Consider the following 18,794-nt stretch of genomic DNA (forward strand, 5'->3'; position numbering starts at 1 on the left):
AGCATCCATTGTTATGGCCATTCAGAAAAATGAACTCGCTCACTTGTTATTGTTGCAGCCCTGGCAATGGAGGCGGAGCAGCTGGGCAGTGACAAGGAAGCGAAGATAGAAGCAGCAGAACGGATGCGCGTGCTGGACCAGGCCACCACTGAGTTGGAAACCATGCGAGCCATCAATATGAGCACCGCCGCTGACGTGGCACATCACCAGCTCGGGTTTGTCTTTAACCTATCATAATGTAGTGCTTCTCAATTATTTTTTGCAAAACATTTTGACTGACCCTGTCAAACCATAGACTGAATAATTAAATTACATAAAATCAACAGTAATAATGCATTTAAACAGATCACCAACATTAACTCGAGGAAAATAAAATGGAAAAAAAAACGGTGCGAACAAAAATATAAAATAATTAGTATTAGACGTCAACTGACTATCAAGCTTGCCGATTATCTGCACCAATATTTGTGAAGTTGACGAATATCGATATCAGCATATTTATTTTTTTCGATGCATTGATTATTTAGCACAACACAGAGCAACTACTAAGCTTTTTACTCCCTCTGTCGCTGACGCTGCCCAACGCTCGCCACCTGATTGGATAAGCAACTAAGGGTCGAGCCACTTAAGCAGGAAGCTGTCAGTACTGTCCACAGTGTTGATAAGTTAACAAAAAACACTTTACCATTTTCATACAAAAGAAAATTATTTGAAGATTCTGATATAGTTGAATACATATTTACCTATGTACAGAATCGGCCATTTGAAATCAAAATTGTATTTTCGGTCCCAAAAGATTTTTAGGCTTTACACTAAACTCTTATGGAGTAACTTCACTACACACATTTTAAGTAGGCTATTTATAACTTCAAAAGCAAAACATTTGTCTCTGGAACTTTGTTGATGACAATGTCATTGTCTATAAGACATGAGAATTTCCGTTTCAATGTACATCAGGAGGAAGGCCTCCAAAAGGTCTTGAGACTGCGAGCTTCTTAGGCTAGTTTTCACGCATTTTAAAGCAGAGAAGCTCCACTCACATGCATTTTGAGAACCCGAAAGGCTCAGCAGGAATTTGTATGCCAGCCCAATGACATAGTAGGAATCTGTGAGGATGTTAGATTGTGAGATTACCTGCTTTTTCTTCTTTTTCATATCATTTTTCCTTTTCCCCAAGCATTTTTTTTGTTCGTTTACAGCATTTTTCCTCTTATGTTTTCCTGCGTTTCCTTCCCTTTTCTAATTTTCCTTTTGAATGGAAATGCACTAATCTGTTCCAAGCCCCAAAAAAGTATGACATTTTTTGATAAATCATAAGAGAGCATCAGAACATGAGATAAAAACCTGTTAAAATTAGATTACCGCACAATAAATATAAAACGAAAGGCACATAATGTCAAAAAACAAAAAAATAAGAAAATAATGAAGGCAGATGTCACTTTAATGAGCGATAGCCTGACCTGTCAGCACTTTTTCTGAGTGATTGCTTTCCACAAACACTAATTGGAATTTTGCCAAAATGTAATTAATTTGTGCTGATGGATTGATGGCTGTGTCCTCCTTGTCGTCCCTGAACTCCTTCTGCACGGTGATGTGTGTTTTCATACATTTCCATTATCTCTTGCTTTGTTTGTATAGCCAGAAAAAGTCCGTTCCTCTTCTTTTCTCCTTGTCCACTTTTGTGCATGTGTTTCATGAGGTACATTGTGAATGATAGCTCTTCGTAGATGGTTTACAGAGTGACAAGGGGAGACAAAGAACATGCCAAGATTCACGAATATGAAATGAAATGTTTATTGAAGGTATTGTTAGATACATTAATCAAAACATGACACCAAAAAAAAAAAAAAAAAAAAAAAAAAAAAAAACAACAACAACAACCTAATGCTGAGAGTGAGCATGGCCAAATATGGTCACCTTACGCCCCCTCCCCTAAGAAAATTTGACAAATCTATTTCTGCCAACCTTTGCCCAAAGGTTTGCACCGTATTTGCACTAATAACCCGGTCAGGCAAAAAATTCCAAATTTTTGGTATCCTGAAAGAAATAAAGTTTCCATGCAAGTTGCTGGTAGGTCTAGGCACCCGTAACTTATATCTGTGACCACGTAAACCATCAACACGACAGAACTCAAAAAATTGATCAAAAGGCACATCGATCATTCCATGCAGTACTTTGAACACAAAAATTAAATCAAATCGTATTCTGCGGAGCTCCAAAAAGTCCAAGTTCAGTCTTTGTAGTCTTTCCGGATATGACAAGTTGTGCATCCCAGGTATCCGCTTCGTATACCGACGTTGAACTCCTTCCAGTAGGTTAATGTCCTTGAGTAAGTAAGGGTTCCACACAACGCTATTATATTCTAACCCGGGTCTAACATAAACGCAAAACATTCAAACTAAGAATGCTGGGTTCTTGTTGTAAAAGTGTCTGTAAATGTTTGATGCTATGTTATTGGCTTTGTTGGTAATTTTGGCGATATGCGTGATAAACTTTAGGTTTGAAGTAAGAGTGACACCCAGATCCTTATGTTCAGTAACAACATGCAAATCATGATCATTAATGTTATACAGCGGAACAGAACCATGAAAAAACGACTGTGCTAAGCATTTATGAGATGACAGTTGCAGTTGCCACTGTTCGGACCAAAGAAAAACTGATTTAATGTCATTTTAGAGAGAATCAATTGTTCCTGCAACCTGGGTTTTTGGTAAGAAAGCCGACAGTTTAGCATCATCGGCAAAAATTGAGATGTCACTACTTTGAATGGCCTCAGGTAGGTCGTTCACAAAAAACAGAAATAATAATGGTCCTAGTACTGAGCCCTGCGGTACCCCGCTACAAACTTCCGACCACGCTGAAAGAACATCATCAATTTTTACGCATTGTTTACGATTTGACAAATATGCAGTTATCCATTCAAGCAGTTTTCCACTAATACCATAGCATTTCAGTTTTTGTAAAAGCTTGTCATGAGACACTTTATCAAAAGCCTTGCAAAAGTCAAAGTAAACAACATGACCAGCCATATTGTGAACAAAAAACATACTGGTAATATTATTCAAATGAGCTATCAAGTTAGTCATGGTAGAATGTCCGGACCTAAACCCATGTTGCTTAAACGTAAAAAGATTGTGCTCCTGTATAAATTTCCATATGGCATCTGAGATAATTTTCTCAAACATTTTACAGACGCAGCTAGTCAAGCTAACTGGTCTATAGTTGGCTGCACTTGTTGTGCTCCCCCCTTTAAAAATGGATATGACAATGGCACAGAGCCAGTCCTCAGGCAGCTGTGAATCCTCAAAAGATCTAGAAAACAGGTAAAATAATGGTTCACATAAAAAGTCAGCTAGCTTTTTAAGCAAGAAATTTGGAATTTTGTCAGGGCCGGCTGAAAATTTGCTGGGAAGTTTTATCAGGTATTTATGAATTAACTCCTTTGAAAGTTCCACAGAATTCAGAACAACTGAAGTTCTGCTGGGAAAGTCGGGTGAAACACCATTGTCACAACCAAAAACACTGGCATACTGATCATTTAATATACGGACATTGTCAGTATTATCAGTAGCAACGGTACCGTCAGATGCCTTCAGGTTGGGAAAAGATGCCCTAGAAATTAGTTTACAGTTGATGTATGAAAAGAATTTACGAGTATTATTAGCCTCTAAAACTTTATTTTCCTCAGCCACCCTTTCCCGCCTGATGGCCCTCCGCAGTTCCCTTGAAGCATCTTGATAACTTTCCAAGTATGCCAACTGATCACGTTTATAAAGCTTGTGAATAAACTGCTTTCACCAATGCAATTCAGCTATATCCCGGTTGACGTGAGGTGTAACAGCAACTGAGGGTACGTATACAGATATCAAAGTGTAAACAACAGATTTAAATATTGCCCACATTTCTTCAATATTCCCACAATTATCAAATAAGAGATACCAGTTGACACTGGACAGAAAGTATCTCATGCCATGTAGATCACAGTCTTTAAATTGTATGTAATTCTGAGCAGTGGTGTCTTTTTTAAGAGCCAGGTTAAGTTGGAAAGTAACAGAATCGTGATCACTGGTAGAGAAACTCGGCCCAACGTCAATGTTTTTAATCAGATATCTGTCAATAGAAAACACAAGGTCTAGTACATTGGACCCCCTGGTTGGTTTATCGACATGCTGAAAGAAACCCGCATTTGAAACCAAGTTTTTGAACATTGAAGTTAGATTAGTATCAGAATTTTGAAGAAAACTGTGGTGAAGGTCAGGAAAGTTAAAATCACCCATAAGTAGAATTTGCAATTTAGTATCAAAAATAGAATTCAGATGTTCGAACATAGCGACGTTGGCCTGAAAAGAGCTCAGGCCAGAGCGATATACAAGCACTATTCTCAGCTTCACCCCAGAAATAAGAATATCACAACTCAATAACTCAATTCTATTGAATTGATAATTAGCGACAGAAAACACAGATATACCATGAGAAATCATGAGCAAAACTCCTCAATGTTGAGCATTTTTTCGGTCAGTTCTAATGGTATGATATTTCGCTATAGTTGGCCCTGTGTCACCAGCGGAGTACCAAGTTTCTGTAATTGCCAAAATATTAGGGGTGTAGAAATTGATGTACGAGACCAAGTCATCTGCCTTAGAAGTCAAACATTGGGCATTAATGAGATGACTCAAGGGGCTGTTCAATAAAGGCGAAGGCGACCTTAGGCATTTCCCGGCTTGACAATAATTTTCCCGTCCCGTATAATAATGTTTACTTCACCTTCGTTCCGACGGCGCTTAAGTTCATCCTGTAGTTCCCTGTCGCGTTCCCTTTCTTTTGGTGTCATATCTGGACGAACAAATCCAGAAGACAACATCGTAAAGGTACTTTTCACCCGATTGAATCCACGGAAAAACGCCAGCCTTGATCTTGTTTTCCGGAATCGGATCTTCACAATCCTGGGTTTACCATCATTCCTCGGCCTTCCATCACGAAAAACTTCCAGAATGTCTTGATTCTCTACTCCCGGAACTGCTTCGGCGACTTCCTGAAAGAGCTGGGCATCATGAACAGCTTCACCATTTTCTCGATGTGTCTTTGTTCAAACCACCGCAAGATTATGCTTCCTAGCCTCCTTTGCTAGCATTTCCTCTATTAGGCTAGTCGACATTTTGGCAACTTCTGGCATCATCTGCGTCATAATTTCTCGGACCGGAGTCGGTACCATGGCCTTCACGGTTTCACGGACAGTGGAGACCAAATCAGCAGAGTTCAGGGCACCGCACGGTCCAGACGACCCGGATAAGGGCACTGGAGTGCTATCCACGTAGGTGAACACTGTTCCAGAGCTACTCAGAGAGGCGTAAGAATCCTTATCATCAGCGGATAAGCCGGGGACGCAGGACTTGCAGATGTAAGTAGCTTGCTTGTCCTGTATCGCGAGGCTTAGGTTCTGAACTGACAACCCAGAGCACTCGTAATGAATGTAGTGCTTGCAGTGGCTACATTGAATCATCGCTCCATGGTTCACGGCACCGCAAAAACATGGCTTAGAGACTGCCTTTCGAGGCGCCATATCGAATAAATCAAAAACTCAGTCGAACTAGGAAGGGGAAGCTGATTTTTTTCAGCTGGATGCTGGGTGACCTCTCACAGCGCACACGCCGGTAGTGCCGGAAAGAAACACTGCAGTAATGTCCTGTACTTCGAAGAAGGTGCACACGATACAAAATCTAACTTACAGCAATGTCTGAATATTTATCGACATCCCCAAAAAATGTTCGTACGTATTTACCGTTAGTCATAAGTTGAATGGTTGGGGAGAGTCTGTATATATGGAAACCATTTACCATTTCCAAACCCTGGGTCTGCTTTAATAGATTTTCGAAAAATTTAAAACGAAGAAATATGATAATGTTCATGAGGTAAGTATTAGTTTCAGGAGCGAGCAGCAGCAAGTCAACTGCAGGAGAGAGAGTGGGAAGGAGAGAGAGTGGGAAAGGTGAGATGGCACAACATTCATTTGGACAGGTAACTTAAAATTAGTTTTACCTGGTTATATCAGTATCAGAAATTATTTTCGTTTGTTTGTTTGTTTGTACATGATTCAATTGTTTGTTTGTTTGTACATGATTCAAATTGAATCTTTTCTTCCGGCGCCGTCACGAATGGCAGCCACTCCAGCAGCTCCCGTGTTATTTTCGATTGTTCTCGATTGTTCTCAGCTCAGGGATGCTGCTGGAAATGTGAATTTCCCTTCGGGGATGAACAAAGTATCTATCTATCTATCTATCTATCTATCTAAATTATTGAGCAAAACAAAACAAAAACTTCGACTCGACTTCAAAATACCGCATTTAGGACCCGCCGCATTTAGCGTGCGCCAAAATCAGCTTGCGCTTGCGTGCCACTTCCGCGAATATGCACCAGAATGCCAGGTAGAACTCAGGTAGGGAGCGGCGAATGCCAGTGCGTATTGTAGTGTATATTTGATTTTGTATTCTGAAACGCCTTGGTAATTTAAGGCAATATTTATATGTTTAGGTACTTTGTAATCTGAAACTTTTGTATGTAGATATCAATGTTAGTAGAGGTACAACTGTATCTGAAAACTATACGGCCGTGCTTTCTCACCAATAAGTCCCCTAGGTAGTCATCTTATGGGTTGATATTCCGCAAACATGGAATCATTACATCCAGGACTGCGAGAGAATGCAAGCGTGTATAATATATACTCTAAACACGATATTGCCGTCAGATACAAAAACATTTGCCGAAAAGCATTTCTGCATTGATGGATGTACCTTGTTGCTAGTCATAATTTCATAATTTCATCTATTTGGCTCCATAATTCACGTTTACAAATAAACAGACTCGTAAAATGATTTTCAATATGGCCGTTAGAAACTTGAATAGAACACAAAACAATAAAAAGAAAAGAAATCAAGAACTACAAGTTGAGAACTTAATTTGGCCCCATTTGGATGGACACAACATTGGCTGGATTATTGCGTTATTATATTTTGATAGAGTTCCACATTTTCCGTCACATCAATACCAATACCTAGCAACAACGAGATTTTCTGCAAAGTTATGCGTCGATGAAGATGACAGGCAAGTATTTATGTTCTTGGCTGTAGAGTGATGAGGAATACTGGTAGACTTGAGAGCCGGTTGTGACGAGGACCACAGGATGAAGAGTGTTGAAGGAGAGGTTGACTGCTTGAGGCTTCTCTGAGGTCGTTGGCCTTGTCCCACTGGTTTGACGGCTAGCTTGATCAAGCTTTGCTACTTACCTGGCAAGGCTCCCTGGCTGCCTGATGAGCTGAGACCTGGCCACGACCAGCCAGGGCCTTGGTCCAGCTTTTTCTCCTGTTAGGACATCCCTCCTGCCTTGTGGCTGGCCAAAATCAGACTGCCCTTGCGAGGTGATACGTGTACCAGCTCTGGTTTCCGGTCTCCCAGGTATGGTGGACCCCCCTGTGGTAGAGTTGTGGCGGCAAGCTTTGATGCGCAAATGAAGCCGCAGCCCGTCCTTCTCAACCTCACATTCCAGCAGTGTCAGTCAGATAACATATATATGTCATTGCATTGGTGTAGCTCAGTGGTTACTTCACCAAGACTTAAAACACAGTACAGGTATTTACTTCACATGTTTTGACATTGTTTGATCATTTTTTGACATTGCAAAACCAAATTCTGACCAAACGTTGAACACTCTACAGGGCTATGAGCTGGTCGACTCCAAATGGGCAATTTTTGAAACGCCTATACCAACCATTAGAAACATGTGTGAAATACAATGTTTAGTTTTTTAGATTGTTATCAAATTTGACACGATACGAGGTAAGGCTTCAAGCTATTATCTCAACTGTTTTCCAGCTAAATGCCCATGCTACACCTATCTGCAGGCATTTCATGGCAAAATAATCAGGCATAATAAAAACCTTCTATTTTTGTGTTTTCCAACTCAGATTACGCAATGTTAGTAGGACTTGCAGTAATTATTACAGTTTGGGACTAAACATCAGTGTGTTACCTTTTAAAAGAGACTAAAAGTGTCCGTATTCTCCAAATGGTTCAAGAGCAGCATTCAATTTAGTTCAGGTATGTCCTGGATTGGAAATTTTGGCGAATTTTACAGGAACGTTAAGGGGTTAAGACATATTTATGCAAACAGCACCAACCACCGGAGGGAACCCAAAGTAGTTAAACGCTATAATATTTATGATCATGACGGGTTGCACACAAGTAGGCTTTATTTGGTGTTCTATAGTAGACTTATTGTAATGCATATTTATTGTATGCTGTTGTTCACTGATCACTGTAACCGGATGAACCATTGTGAATGTGAGACCCTGGTTTCATTGGATTCCCGGTGTAAACAAATGTTTGAATTTAAAATCTGAATCCTTTTTAAAAAAAATTTAAAGTAAGATACACTTCAAAGCTTTTTTGTGTGTGGCTTCGCTTTCATGTAGGTTTTAGACTAGGGGATGGTGTAATAGTTTGAAATCTTTTAGACTTCTTGTGAATAACCCGAGAAGTACCACAGCCAAGCCATTTTGCTTTCATACATAGAATGCTCAAAGGACAGTCAACTGACTGGATTAGTTTCACCATTGATCTGCAAATAAGGCAAACTCTGGTGTGAAAAGCACAACTCAGTAATGACCCTTTGCACTCTGATGTGAAGAAAATAATTTTTGGTGGGGGTGTAACCAGCCCATTTTCTTCAGTATTGCTCAGTTGTATTTTTTAGTATTTCTGCAGTCTGATTTTTGTGGTATTTCTGTCGTATTTTTATAGTATTACTGTACTCTTATTCCACAACATTTTGCAGCATTTGTAATATTTTGTTTTCTGTAGGATTTATACAGGATCTTTTTGTAGCATATCTACACTATTTTTGTTATATTACTGTAGTTGTATTTTTGTGGTATTCCTCTGGTGTGTTATATTTTCTCCCTCGGAGTCACAAGAGTGGACTTCAGCCAGAATCATGCACAAAGCCTCTTGAGTATAAAAGTGCTTCGGCATCTTCACTTTTTAGTTGAGTAAGTGAACAAGGGTCCTGTGCACTAGCTCTTTATGCATCTCTCAACATCACACCTACCACATTCCATTTGAACAACCCACCATCTACAGAACTATGGTGGCAAGATGGGCCGTTGAGTTATTTTTGAATAACACACCCTGTCTGCGGGTTATTCTGGAGGGTTAAGAAAGTTGCTGGGACTTTTAGTGTTAAGGGCTGTACAAATAAACATGACTTGACTGCGACTACAAATGACTACTGTACCACACTTATTGGTCATGTGAAAGTGAACTATTAGCATGTTAATTGTCATGAAATTATAATTTATTTACTGGAAAATGTTTCAGAGGGCTATTCAAGTTTTATTTGAGTTAATAACACATATTCTTTGGGCTTTTTTTCCATTTTGAAAATTTTTTAGGCTTTTACCGCAAATGAATATTGCTCCAGATGTTGGTTATTGGCCCCCGCCTAATGTAAATATTCGGTATCGGCCCTGAAAAACCCATATCCGTCAATCCTTAATTAGTACAAACATTTGTCCTATGCGCCGGCGCTTTAGCTTCACCTCCGTCAATGCAAGATCTCTGCCCGTCAGGGACATTTTTGATGAAAAAATGCAAGCAGCGTGATCGGGGGGTCGTGTCTTGGAGTGACAGCTTAATTAATTTGGCTTCATGCTGTCCACTGCCAACATTTCAAACATAGAAAGCACAACAGACTGTGCTCGTCTCAAACTCTGTGGTCACAATGGAGCGCTAAGGTACGCTACGTCAAATGTTCCTGTCTTGGCGTTTGAAAGGAGCCTTTTCTTCTTTTTACTTTCTTCATCTCTCTTCGATTGTCTCCTCATTTGTGTGAAATATTTTTCATGGAGTCACTTGAGGGTCCTCTCTACTTCGTACCAAACCCTCATACTCAATGCTCTTCCTCTGTGTTATATTCTATATCAGTGTTTAATGAAAACCCGGTAGGTCGCACTCATTTATTAGCAAGACAGACTATGCAGAACAAAAAAAAAATTAAAAAACAAAAAAATCTGATATGGCGTAGGCAATTCAAAATGATCAAAAAACGTGTAAAATATATTGGCAGTTTTATTTTATTTTTATAATGGGAATGTTATGTCTCATTTTGACTCACCTGTGCCCGCTCCTTTGGCGCCAACTGCCTCGGACTCTGATTTGCTCTCTGTTCCTATTTAAACCCACTCCTTTCCGTCACCTGTTGTCAGTCTGTCTTTGAACCTCAGTGTACTCTAGGCAAGCTTTTTTGACCCTGACTCCCACCTGCTTTTGCTCCCGTTTGCTGCCCGGCTTCAACCCGTTTTTTTTATCCTGATCACGCCAACTCTCCTCTCTTCCGTTCCCGACACCGCCATCGCTCGCCACGGAAGTCCCACATCCGCGTTCAGAGCGACCTACTTCCCGTGTCCAGCGATCACCGGATCGTGGGTGCAACCCTTTCCTTTCTTCCAATAAAACTGAGAGAAACGTAACACAAATGGGTCCTGTCTCCGTTCTGGTCCTGACAGGGAAACCAATTTGTGAAGGGTATTGTGGTTCTGGTGTTGCTTTAACTGATATACTACCAATAGTAATGATAGTAATGTAAAATTATTATGCATGAAATGAATGAATCAAAATTGTATTATATTACTATCTTATATTAGCCTTTTTTCACTCAATGGGGAACTTTTAAAAAATGTAAACCTTTTCATTCTGATCAACTTCAAAGCCAAGCAATATGGAATCCTTGAAAAACTACACATCTAAATGAAAATAAACATTAAATCTTTGGTGTTATAAAAAAAATTAAATACCAAAACTTTTAACTATTTGAAATCCAACTTCTAACCAATGTTGACTGAAACAACACAGAACCTCTAAAAACACTCAAAATATAAATCAAAATGTGTATAACAAAAACAAAACTATAGTTTGTCTCTAATGAATATTGGCATTTAAGAACACAACGTGCGAAGCTTTGAGGGACAGATTCAGATTCTTATCTCAGTGAAAGACAATGCACAATGTTTTGGAGGCATTTTTATCATTAAAATGAGTCCCAATAAGGATAATTTTTCTGCTTTTACTCATTTTTTTAAATTTCCTTTCCTTTTTTATTGTCCATATTGCGATCTCTCTTGAACCGTTCCTTGCTCAATGTCCTTCTGCTGCGTTCCCCCTAGCCCTGGCTCTTCTGCTTAGTGAACAGAAACATTCATATTAACCAATCAACCAATTTACCAAAAGTGAGTGAGAGGAGAAAATTAAAAATATACATGCATTTCTTTTTTAAGGTCTAACACAAGTTTGACACCCTGGCGGGGCCTAATTAAACCCTGGTAGCCCGCCAGAAACTTTCGATGGTATGGGAAACACTGCTATATGGAGGCAGAGTGTACACAAAACACTCCACTACACCTCTAGTGTAGTTAAGGTGCAATCGCTCTTAAAAATTGTCAAACGCAGCCACGCACCCCTTGATGGAGCTGTGAATGCCCCACACACCCAACCCTGTTTGAGAACAACTGTTATAAGCAATTGCAATCGATACATTATTTAACAATTTGAAAGATGTGATTTACTCTTTTTCTCAGTCTCTCGAAGACTCTCCTGGAATCGGTCCAACACCACTTCATCACTGGACTGGAAGACAGGCTCCAACCCTTTGACACTAGCCTGACCTCTCAAACACAAAATTTAGGAGAAGTTGAAAGACACCTGGAGGACGCCGCCAAGCAAAACACGCAAACGCAATTGGTCATTAACCGGACAAACGTTTTGCTCGCAAACTATCAGGTAACGTGACATTAGTCAAATGTCGCATTTGGCTGTTAGCTATGTTCCTTCGTGTAAGTCAGTGTAACATGTTTGCTGTTAGGCATTGGGAAGAAAAAGTTCAGGACAAGTCCGAGGTTTGATGAGTGGTAACATAATAAAATAAACACAAAAGTCAAATTTCTTTTGAACAAAAGCAGGCAATTTAATGAAAAAATGGAGAAGACAATAGACTACATTATTATTACAGTAAAATAACACTCTTATTGTTTTCCGGTGTTGCATGGGAAATCTTAAGTTTGATTAATCTTGGTTTACAAATCCTCTTTTATTTCTATTTCAGTTCAATGACTGGTCACCTTCTCTAATTGTGGTTGATAACCTATCGTTAGTCGCAGAATTTACATTTATGCGTACTGAAAGGGTTTCCGTGTGAGATGGAATAAGAGCTTGCTCTGTCCACTCCACGCATCGGCCCGGTATTGCAGTACCTCCGGGAACGGTGCATTCGCAATGATCGCAGCAAGGCTTTAGGGCTAGGACCTTAGCTTGGCCTTTTGGCTGAGAGTAAGTGTCCCGGCTCCTAGGCTTTGTAGCGTATTATGAACTGACCGATAACGGATAATGGATAATGAATAACGAAGATAGAACAACAACCCTTAAAAACCCCAAAACCCCATAATACAGTTCATGTTTCTATAATAAGAAGGTTCATCAAATAAACAAAAAACAAACGTAATTCCTATGTTTTCCAAATTAGGAAATACACAGGTATCGCTGGTTCCCTAAAGTTCATTAGTCCACAGTCAAGATCTGAGAAAAAAATCCAATTCCGGCCACAGCCTTGATGCAGAGCTTTATGATGCATAAGATCCTTGCTTGATTCTTGGTCTCGGGTAGCTATGACCACCAAGATTCCCAATCGTATAGGAGATTGAGGAATTCTCCTGAAAGGGAAAAGAACCTGGCATTTCAAAAAGGTAAATCAATAAATGTATCTGGTCTTTTTTAAAGAACAAACTTTGACGCCGAGCAGTCTACCAAGACTGTTAAGGAAAATGACAGGGCGAGTTACAATAACTTGTAAAGTTACACAGAAAATAGACAAGCCAAGTAACAGATTACAAAGTACCTGAACAGACAAAACTATAATCAACGGGGACATCAAAAATTAAAAGGAGATCTCATATTTGATGTGAATGTTATAATCTGTAACCACAAGCAATGTTTCATTAATGCATCAAAGCAACCTTTGAATAAACCAAAGACAAACAGAAACAAAACTCACCAAAACTCGTCTCGTTAAGGTTTTTCAGCCATTGTGACGCACACCGTCACCGGGAAGGGTCAAAAGAAAGAAAAGGAGAGATTTGTTTTTTCCAAGCAATGTCTTGTTAACAATTGTTATTAATAACCTTAGGTTGTATCTGACTTCTACTCTGACATGCCTGCGGGCAATGACCACATGCTATCGGTTCTCGCAATGATTTCTATGATCTTTGATGTATTTTCTTACTAAACTTTGTTGAAACAAGGAATAAAAAAATTATTGTTCACTACTTAAAACAATTCATTGCATTTGAAAATTTAGTTCTACGATCAAATATATACTATAATATGTTTCCTTTCAAATTTTCATATTTTATTTAAATGTCGATTATCCTTTTATTTCTTTATTCCTAACTCACTTTTTTAACGGGGATTACGTCAGGCATCTCGGCAAAACGTCAGTGCTGCCTCAGCGTGTGTGGAGGATGTGATGGAGGTCGGCCATATTCTACTGAATGATGTCATCAATCTGACGGAGGCACTCACTGACGCCAAAGCGGTAAGATTAGCAGAACGGTGAGGAAATCGCGCAGACGCTAAAGCTAATGGCAGTGCAGGCTGATGAGCTGGGAGGCCAGCTGGATCAATGGCGCCCTCTGTTGAGGAAGAAAGTTGAAGCTCTCGTGGTAGGATTGAAGAAAACCGATTCGCTGGAGAGGGTTTACCAAGCAGAGAGCCATGCCCACTTGCTACAGGACCATGCCCTCTCCTTGCACAGGTTCCTCAGACTCCTTACCTTGACTCGAAATTTTTGTAAACAAACTAATTTTTTCCCATCTCAGCGTTCTGTCGTTGGTGTGGAACATGTCCCAGAACGGGAGTCAATTGTCAGCCTTGAACAATAACATAACGGACAGTGTTGAAAAAGCCCGGAGAGCTGCTTTCGACGCTAGCATATCTGCCAGCCTAGCTTTCAATATGGTGAGGTCACACTTTGATCTGATTGGTCATGAGATTCACTTGAAAACAGTGTCATGTGTATTAGACTAACAAATCAGAGCAGCTGCTGTTCATGGAGGGCGGAGCCAGTCTAAGTAAAATTTCTGCTGTGTTGAATGAGAGTCACATGATCACAAAGATGGCTGAAGGTTTGTACGTCCGTGAAAAGAATATTTTGCTGACTTGTCTTTAAACATGTCTACCTTGTTTCCAGATGTGCGGTCACAGGTCTCCATGGTAACCACCAGACAACAAATTCTGAGCAACCGTGTGAAAAACGCCAGCATCCTTCTCCAACAACCAATCAGGGCGCTACAGAACTTTTCTAACGGTATGACTTAGATTACAGTGAGCTAATCAGACTTGTCGTGACTCAAACTTGATGCATCGTGAATTGTCCTGAATCGTCATTACTTTTGATGATGCTTCTATGACGCGACATGACTCTGTCACAAGTCGGCCATGACGGGTCGTGACTGGTCATGACTCAGATGTGACTCGTGACCCAAACTGACTCAATTGAGTGACTTATCATAACTCAGAGGTGACTCATGACTTGAACTGACTTGATTGGTGAGACCTGTCTTGAGTGGTCGTGACTCACCATGACTCAGATGTGACCCGTGACTTGAATTGACTTGATTTCTTAGACTTATGTCACGTTTTTGCGACTTGTCCTGAATGATTATGACCTGAATTGACTCAAACATGACTTGTCCTGAATTGGCCCGCATCATCATCACTTTTGGTGACCTATCAATGACACTACATGCCTCTGTCACCACTTGGCTCGTGACTAGTCATGAATCTGATGTAACTTGTGTGAGTGACTTATTGTGACTTATCGTAACTTAATTACTTGTGTGTGACTAGTCATAATTCATAGGTGGCTCATGACTTGAACTGCCTCGATTGTTGTGACTAGTCTTGACTGACCGTGACTCATCATGACTCAGATCTGACTTCTGACTTGAACTGATTCGATTTCCATTACTTAATTTAGGTTTTCTTTGACTTGTCCTGGAGAATTATGACTTTAATAGACTTGTCATCCCTCAAACATTACTCGTCGTGAATTATTCTAAGTCATGACCCAGCTGTGACTTGTCTAGACTAGTTGTGACTCATCATGCCTCGGATATGACTTATTCTGATCGGTAGTTACTTATTATGACTCAGCTGTGTCTTGTTCTGACTAGTCATGATTAAGCATGACACACGTGTGACTCATTCTGATTGGTTTTGTGAGTCATTCAGAATGGTTCTTACTTAACATCACACAGATGTGACCTGTTTTGACTTCGTAACCCATCATGACTCAGATGTGATTCAAGACTGGTCGGCACTCATTTTTGATTTAATTTGACTCATTCTTGACTCAGTTTTGACTCATTTTTAACTTTTGCCACCCGTAACTTGTTCACTTACCAACTCTTGCTTCTGATGTGTATTTGTCAGAGTCGTCAAAGTCGCAGGAGGCCCAGTTGCAAGCTGCGTTCGCTCACGCTAGACTGCAGGAGGCGCTGCAGCACTTGTCCAACCTTACACAGCAGCTGCAGGATTCTTCTTCTGTGGTGGAAAAAAACAACCAGAGCATAGCGGACACCAAACGGCTGATGACCTACACACACTCAACAGGTATGTTAAACCTCCTGGAGGATTTTGCAACTTTTCTTCATTGAGTCAGTGTCATTTAGCCGACGAGGTGCGGCGAAAACTGGAGGAGGCAGAGCAACGCACGCAACATTTGAGAGAGAAAATCAAACCGCTGAGCATGCTGGGAGAAAGCCTGAGTCGAAACCTGTCTGAGATCCGGGAACTCATCGAGCAGGCCAGGAGACAAGCGGCGTCCGTAAGTTATGTTTTTTTCAGAAAACTGGGCGATGTCATGTGACATCACATGGTAGCGCTGTTCTGCCGTCATCAGATTAAGGTGGCGGTGCAGGCGGATGGCGACTGCGTGCGTTCGTACAGACCCCAAATTGAATCCAGCAACTTCAACACCTTGACCTTGACCTTGAAGACCAGGAGTACCAACAATTTGCTCTTCTATGTGGGCAGTAAGACAACGGTAAACGTGCATGCTAACACACACAAACACACTGGCTACGGTTTACGATCCGATTGGTAACAGGAACATTTAGAGGCGTTAGGCTAATAGGCTTAATTTCTGTATTTAACTTTTGACATTGAATAATGTAGTGTTTTTCAACCTTTTTTGACCTCATGTATTGTAATGATGATGTAATGCTAAGACACATTTCTTTCATTGAAGAAAACCCTGCAGTACACTACCAGTCGGTGCCATTGCATCTCCAGTAAAAGTAGATCAAAATAATTTTATTCGACTACACAGGCACACAAATTGGATCATTTCCCATGTACGTTAATTATTTACTGTAGCACGCATACTAGTGTTCCCACAGTGGTTGAAAAACACTAGAGTAATGAATTAATTCATAAACTATATTCAACAAAATACTGTGCTTGTTTCCAAAAATGAGCTTCATTGTCTTTCTGTGTTACAAGATTTGTTTGTACGTGGCTTGCCAAATTAATTGACTTACTTTCTAAATGGATGGATACAACTGTGGTTTCCACTATAAATTAATGTAACCTTTTAGTTTCTGGAGCAGAAAAATAAAACTCAAATTTCCTTGAGAAATCAAATAATAATAAATAATTAGTAAGCCGTGTACTACATGTCCTACAGTGCTTTGCGGCATCAAAATCTCCAAACAGCAATCTGATTGCCTAGATGCCTAAACTTCCTTGAGCAATCGGAAATTAATTACCAAACCATTCAATTGGAATACTCTTTTATGCCCCCGCTCGCAGCAATAGTCGTCTGAGGGTAATGCATCACATCCACAACTGTGCCTTTTTTTTGTGGCAGGCCAGAACGGCATGCCTCCCGACGTAAGTGCCCTTTGCCGGTCCCCGCTAACAGCAATATGGGATTTGAGATAATGGATTGCTGTCAGATGAGTACAGTTCACTTCAGGTGGAAATGAGGGCAAAAAAAAGTCACCAGGACTGACTAAAGTGCGCTCTCTCGGTCCCTAGTCCAGCAGTAATGCGATTGTGGAATCTTTTTCAATCCGCATTGCACTGAGGCTGTGGAGTTTAATTTGCAAATTAGCGAGGGATTACAGTATTGCCTGTGTATATGTAACCAATTGTTTAAATAATACCTATGCTCATACATCTAGATAGAATTTTTGGCTGTAGAGATGCAGGATGGGAAGGTTTCTCTCCTCTGGGACGTGGGATCCGGCAGCACCAGGCTGGAATATCCGGGACTAAACATCGCCAATAACAAATGGACCAGTATCAACGCCACGCGGTACCAAAACACACCTAGCCGCAGTACTGCTGCTATCCACCACTGATCCCTGCGGCCATCTTTGTAGCTTGGGCTCTCGGGGCTTCCTGACCGTCCACCAGCTGGATACGTCGCCATCTCAAACAGTTATGGCGTCATCCCCCGGACCGGCTCGGGTACTGCATGTGGACAACAGCACCGCGATCCACATTGGAGGCCTTCCGGACGACACACAGGTAATGCATGCCTCGCAAGGTAAAGTCAGCCTGATGCTAATGGCGCCGTGCGACGTCAGAAGCCGCCGGCGCTGCAGTGGTCCACGTTTCGGGGATGCCTGGGGGAGGCGTTGCTCAACGAGAAAAACGTGGGACTTTGGAACTACTTCAACAGGAAGGGGCAGTGCGGCGGCTGCTTCAGCAGGTACAATGATCTCTCTGTTATCATGGTTGATAGGGACCAGAAAAATTGAAATCCGTAAAGTAGCGACGCCCCCAAGGGTCAAACTTCGAGATGACATCATTATCAACTGAGAGTATATAACTGTAACAAAATAACAATTACAGATCTACAAATAAAAACAGAACACTGAATTACAGTGTAATAAATGGTCTTTGTCATCGTGAAAAAGTGTTTCAGTTGTGCAGTGGTTAGCACATTTGCCTATCACTCGAAAGATCATCAGTTCGAGACCTGGTGGAAACATGTTGGCCTGGAGAGGGGTGGGCGCCACCAGGCTGTTCTTGCCCAAGACATACCACAGGAAATGGTGCTTTATGACCCGAGTGGTTATGGGATCCCACCAACCAACAACGAAATTAGAAAGCTTTTCCTGTCAGAGTAAGAAAGCGATTCAGAGAGTGGCTAACTAGCTTCACGCTAGCATTGGGTAACCGCTACTTCAGCTAGCTCTGCGAAGATTTAAATACAACCATCCCGAACACTTCCCCACAAGTTGTTGCTACAGTTTTATGGGCAATGGATCTGGCATTGGTGGGAAACAGGATCAGTAAGGGTAGCTTAAGAGAGTTGTTAGCCTAGCTGTAGCAGTAGGCCGGACCTGCAGCCTCTCCCAACTTTGCCTCAGTTGCTTCCCGGACGCAATAACAATACACGGAGCACTGGCTGGTAATCACCATTTTTTTGTGTTCTTCTGATTTTCCTTAGAATCTGATTTAATTGATTTTCTTTTCAATGTAATGAGCCGCTTTAGCTACTAGCTGTCGCCATGCTTCGCAGTCTGTTTGGATGAACACAGCGCCTGCCCACTCATTTTCCATCTGCAACCTCAGTGAAACTGTTTAAATCTAGGCTTAAAACACACTTCTATTCCATAGCTTATGAATGACCTATAGTTTACGTTGACAATATCTGTGTATTATTTGTTATTGCAACAGCC

The 18,794-nt window shown here is 40.9% G+C and overlaps 1 protein-coding gene and 1 long non-coding RNA gene across 5 annotated transcripts in view; one reads left to right on the forward strand and one right to left on the reverse strand.

Moving 5' to 3' along the window:
- Window positions 1-18,794, forward strand: part of lama1 (laminin, alpha 1) — an 85,952-nt gene that overhangs the window by 42,390 nt on the left and 24,768 nt on the right. For 3 of the 4 annotated variants that reach the window (XM_088322892.1, XM_088322894.1, XM_088322895.1), the window contains 13 exons: window positions 59-215; window positions 11,625-11,826; window positions 13,517-13,633; window positions 13,692-13,852; window positions 13,917-14,055; window positions 14,120-14,222; window positions 14,288-14,404; window positions 15,532-15,711; window positions 15,771-15,925; window positions 16,001-16,144; window positions 17,286-17,419; window positions 17,487-17,634; window positions 17,694-17,818. In XM_088322892.1, the coding sequence (XP_088179018.1) occupies window positions 59-215; window positions 11,625-11,826; window positions 13,517-13,633; window positions 13,692-13,852; window positions 13,917-14,055; window positions 14,120-14,222; window positions 14,288-14,404; window positions 15,532-15,711; window positions 15,771-15,925; window positions 16,001-16,144; window positions 17,286-17,419; window positions 17,487-17,634; window positions 17,694-17,818 (1,882 nt within the window). The remainder of the gene's footprint in view (window positions 1-58; window positions 216-11,624; window positions 11,827-13,516; window positions 13,634-13,691; window positions 13,853-13,916; window positions 14,056-14,119; window positions 14,223-14,287; window positions 14,405-15,531; window positions 15,712-15,770; window positions 15,926-16,000; window positions 16,145-17,285; window positions 17,420-17,486; window positions 17,635-17,693; window positions 17,819-18,794) is intronic. The other variant, XM_088322893.1, reaches the window with a different exon arrangement.
- On the reverse strand, window positions 12,031-14,215 carry LOC148348014 (uncharacterized). The gene is made up of 3 exons (XR_015847769.1): window positions 13,871-14,215; window positions 13,094-13,730; window positions 12,031-12,752 (listed from the first exon to the last, which is right to left on the reverse strand). It is a non-coding gene; the product is annotated as an uncharacterized LOC148348014 (long non-coding RNA).

The sequence above is a fragment of the Urocampus carinirostris genome, chromosome 18, assembly GCF_059441175.1.
Source record: "Urocampus carinirostris isolate Australia breed hairy pipefish chromosome 18, RoL_Ucar_1.0, whole genome shotgun sequence".
Taxonomy (NCBI): Eukaryota; Metazoa; Chordata; class Actinopteri; order Syngnathiformes; family Syngnathidae; genus Urocampus; species Urocampus carinirostris.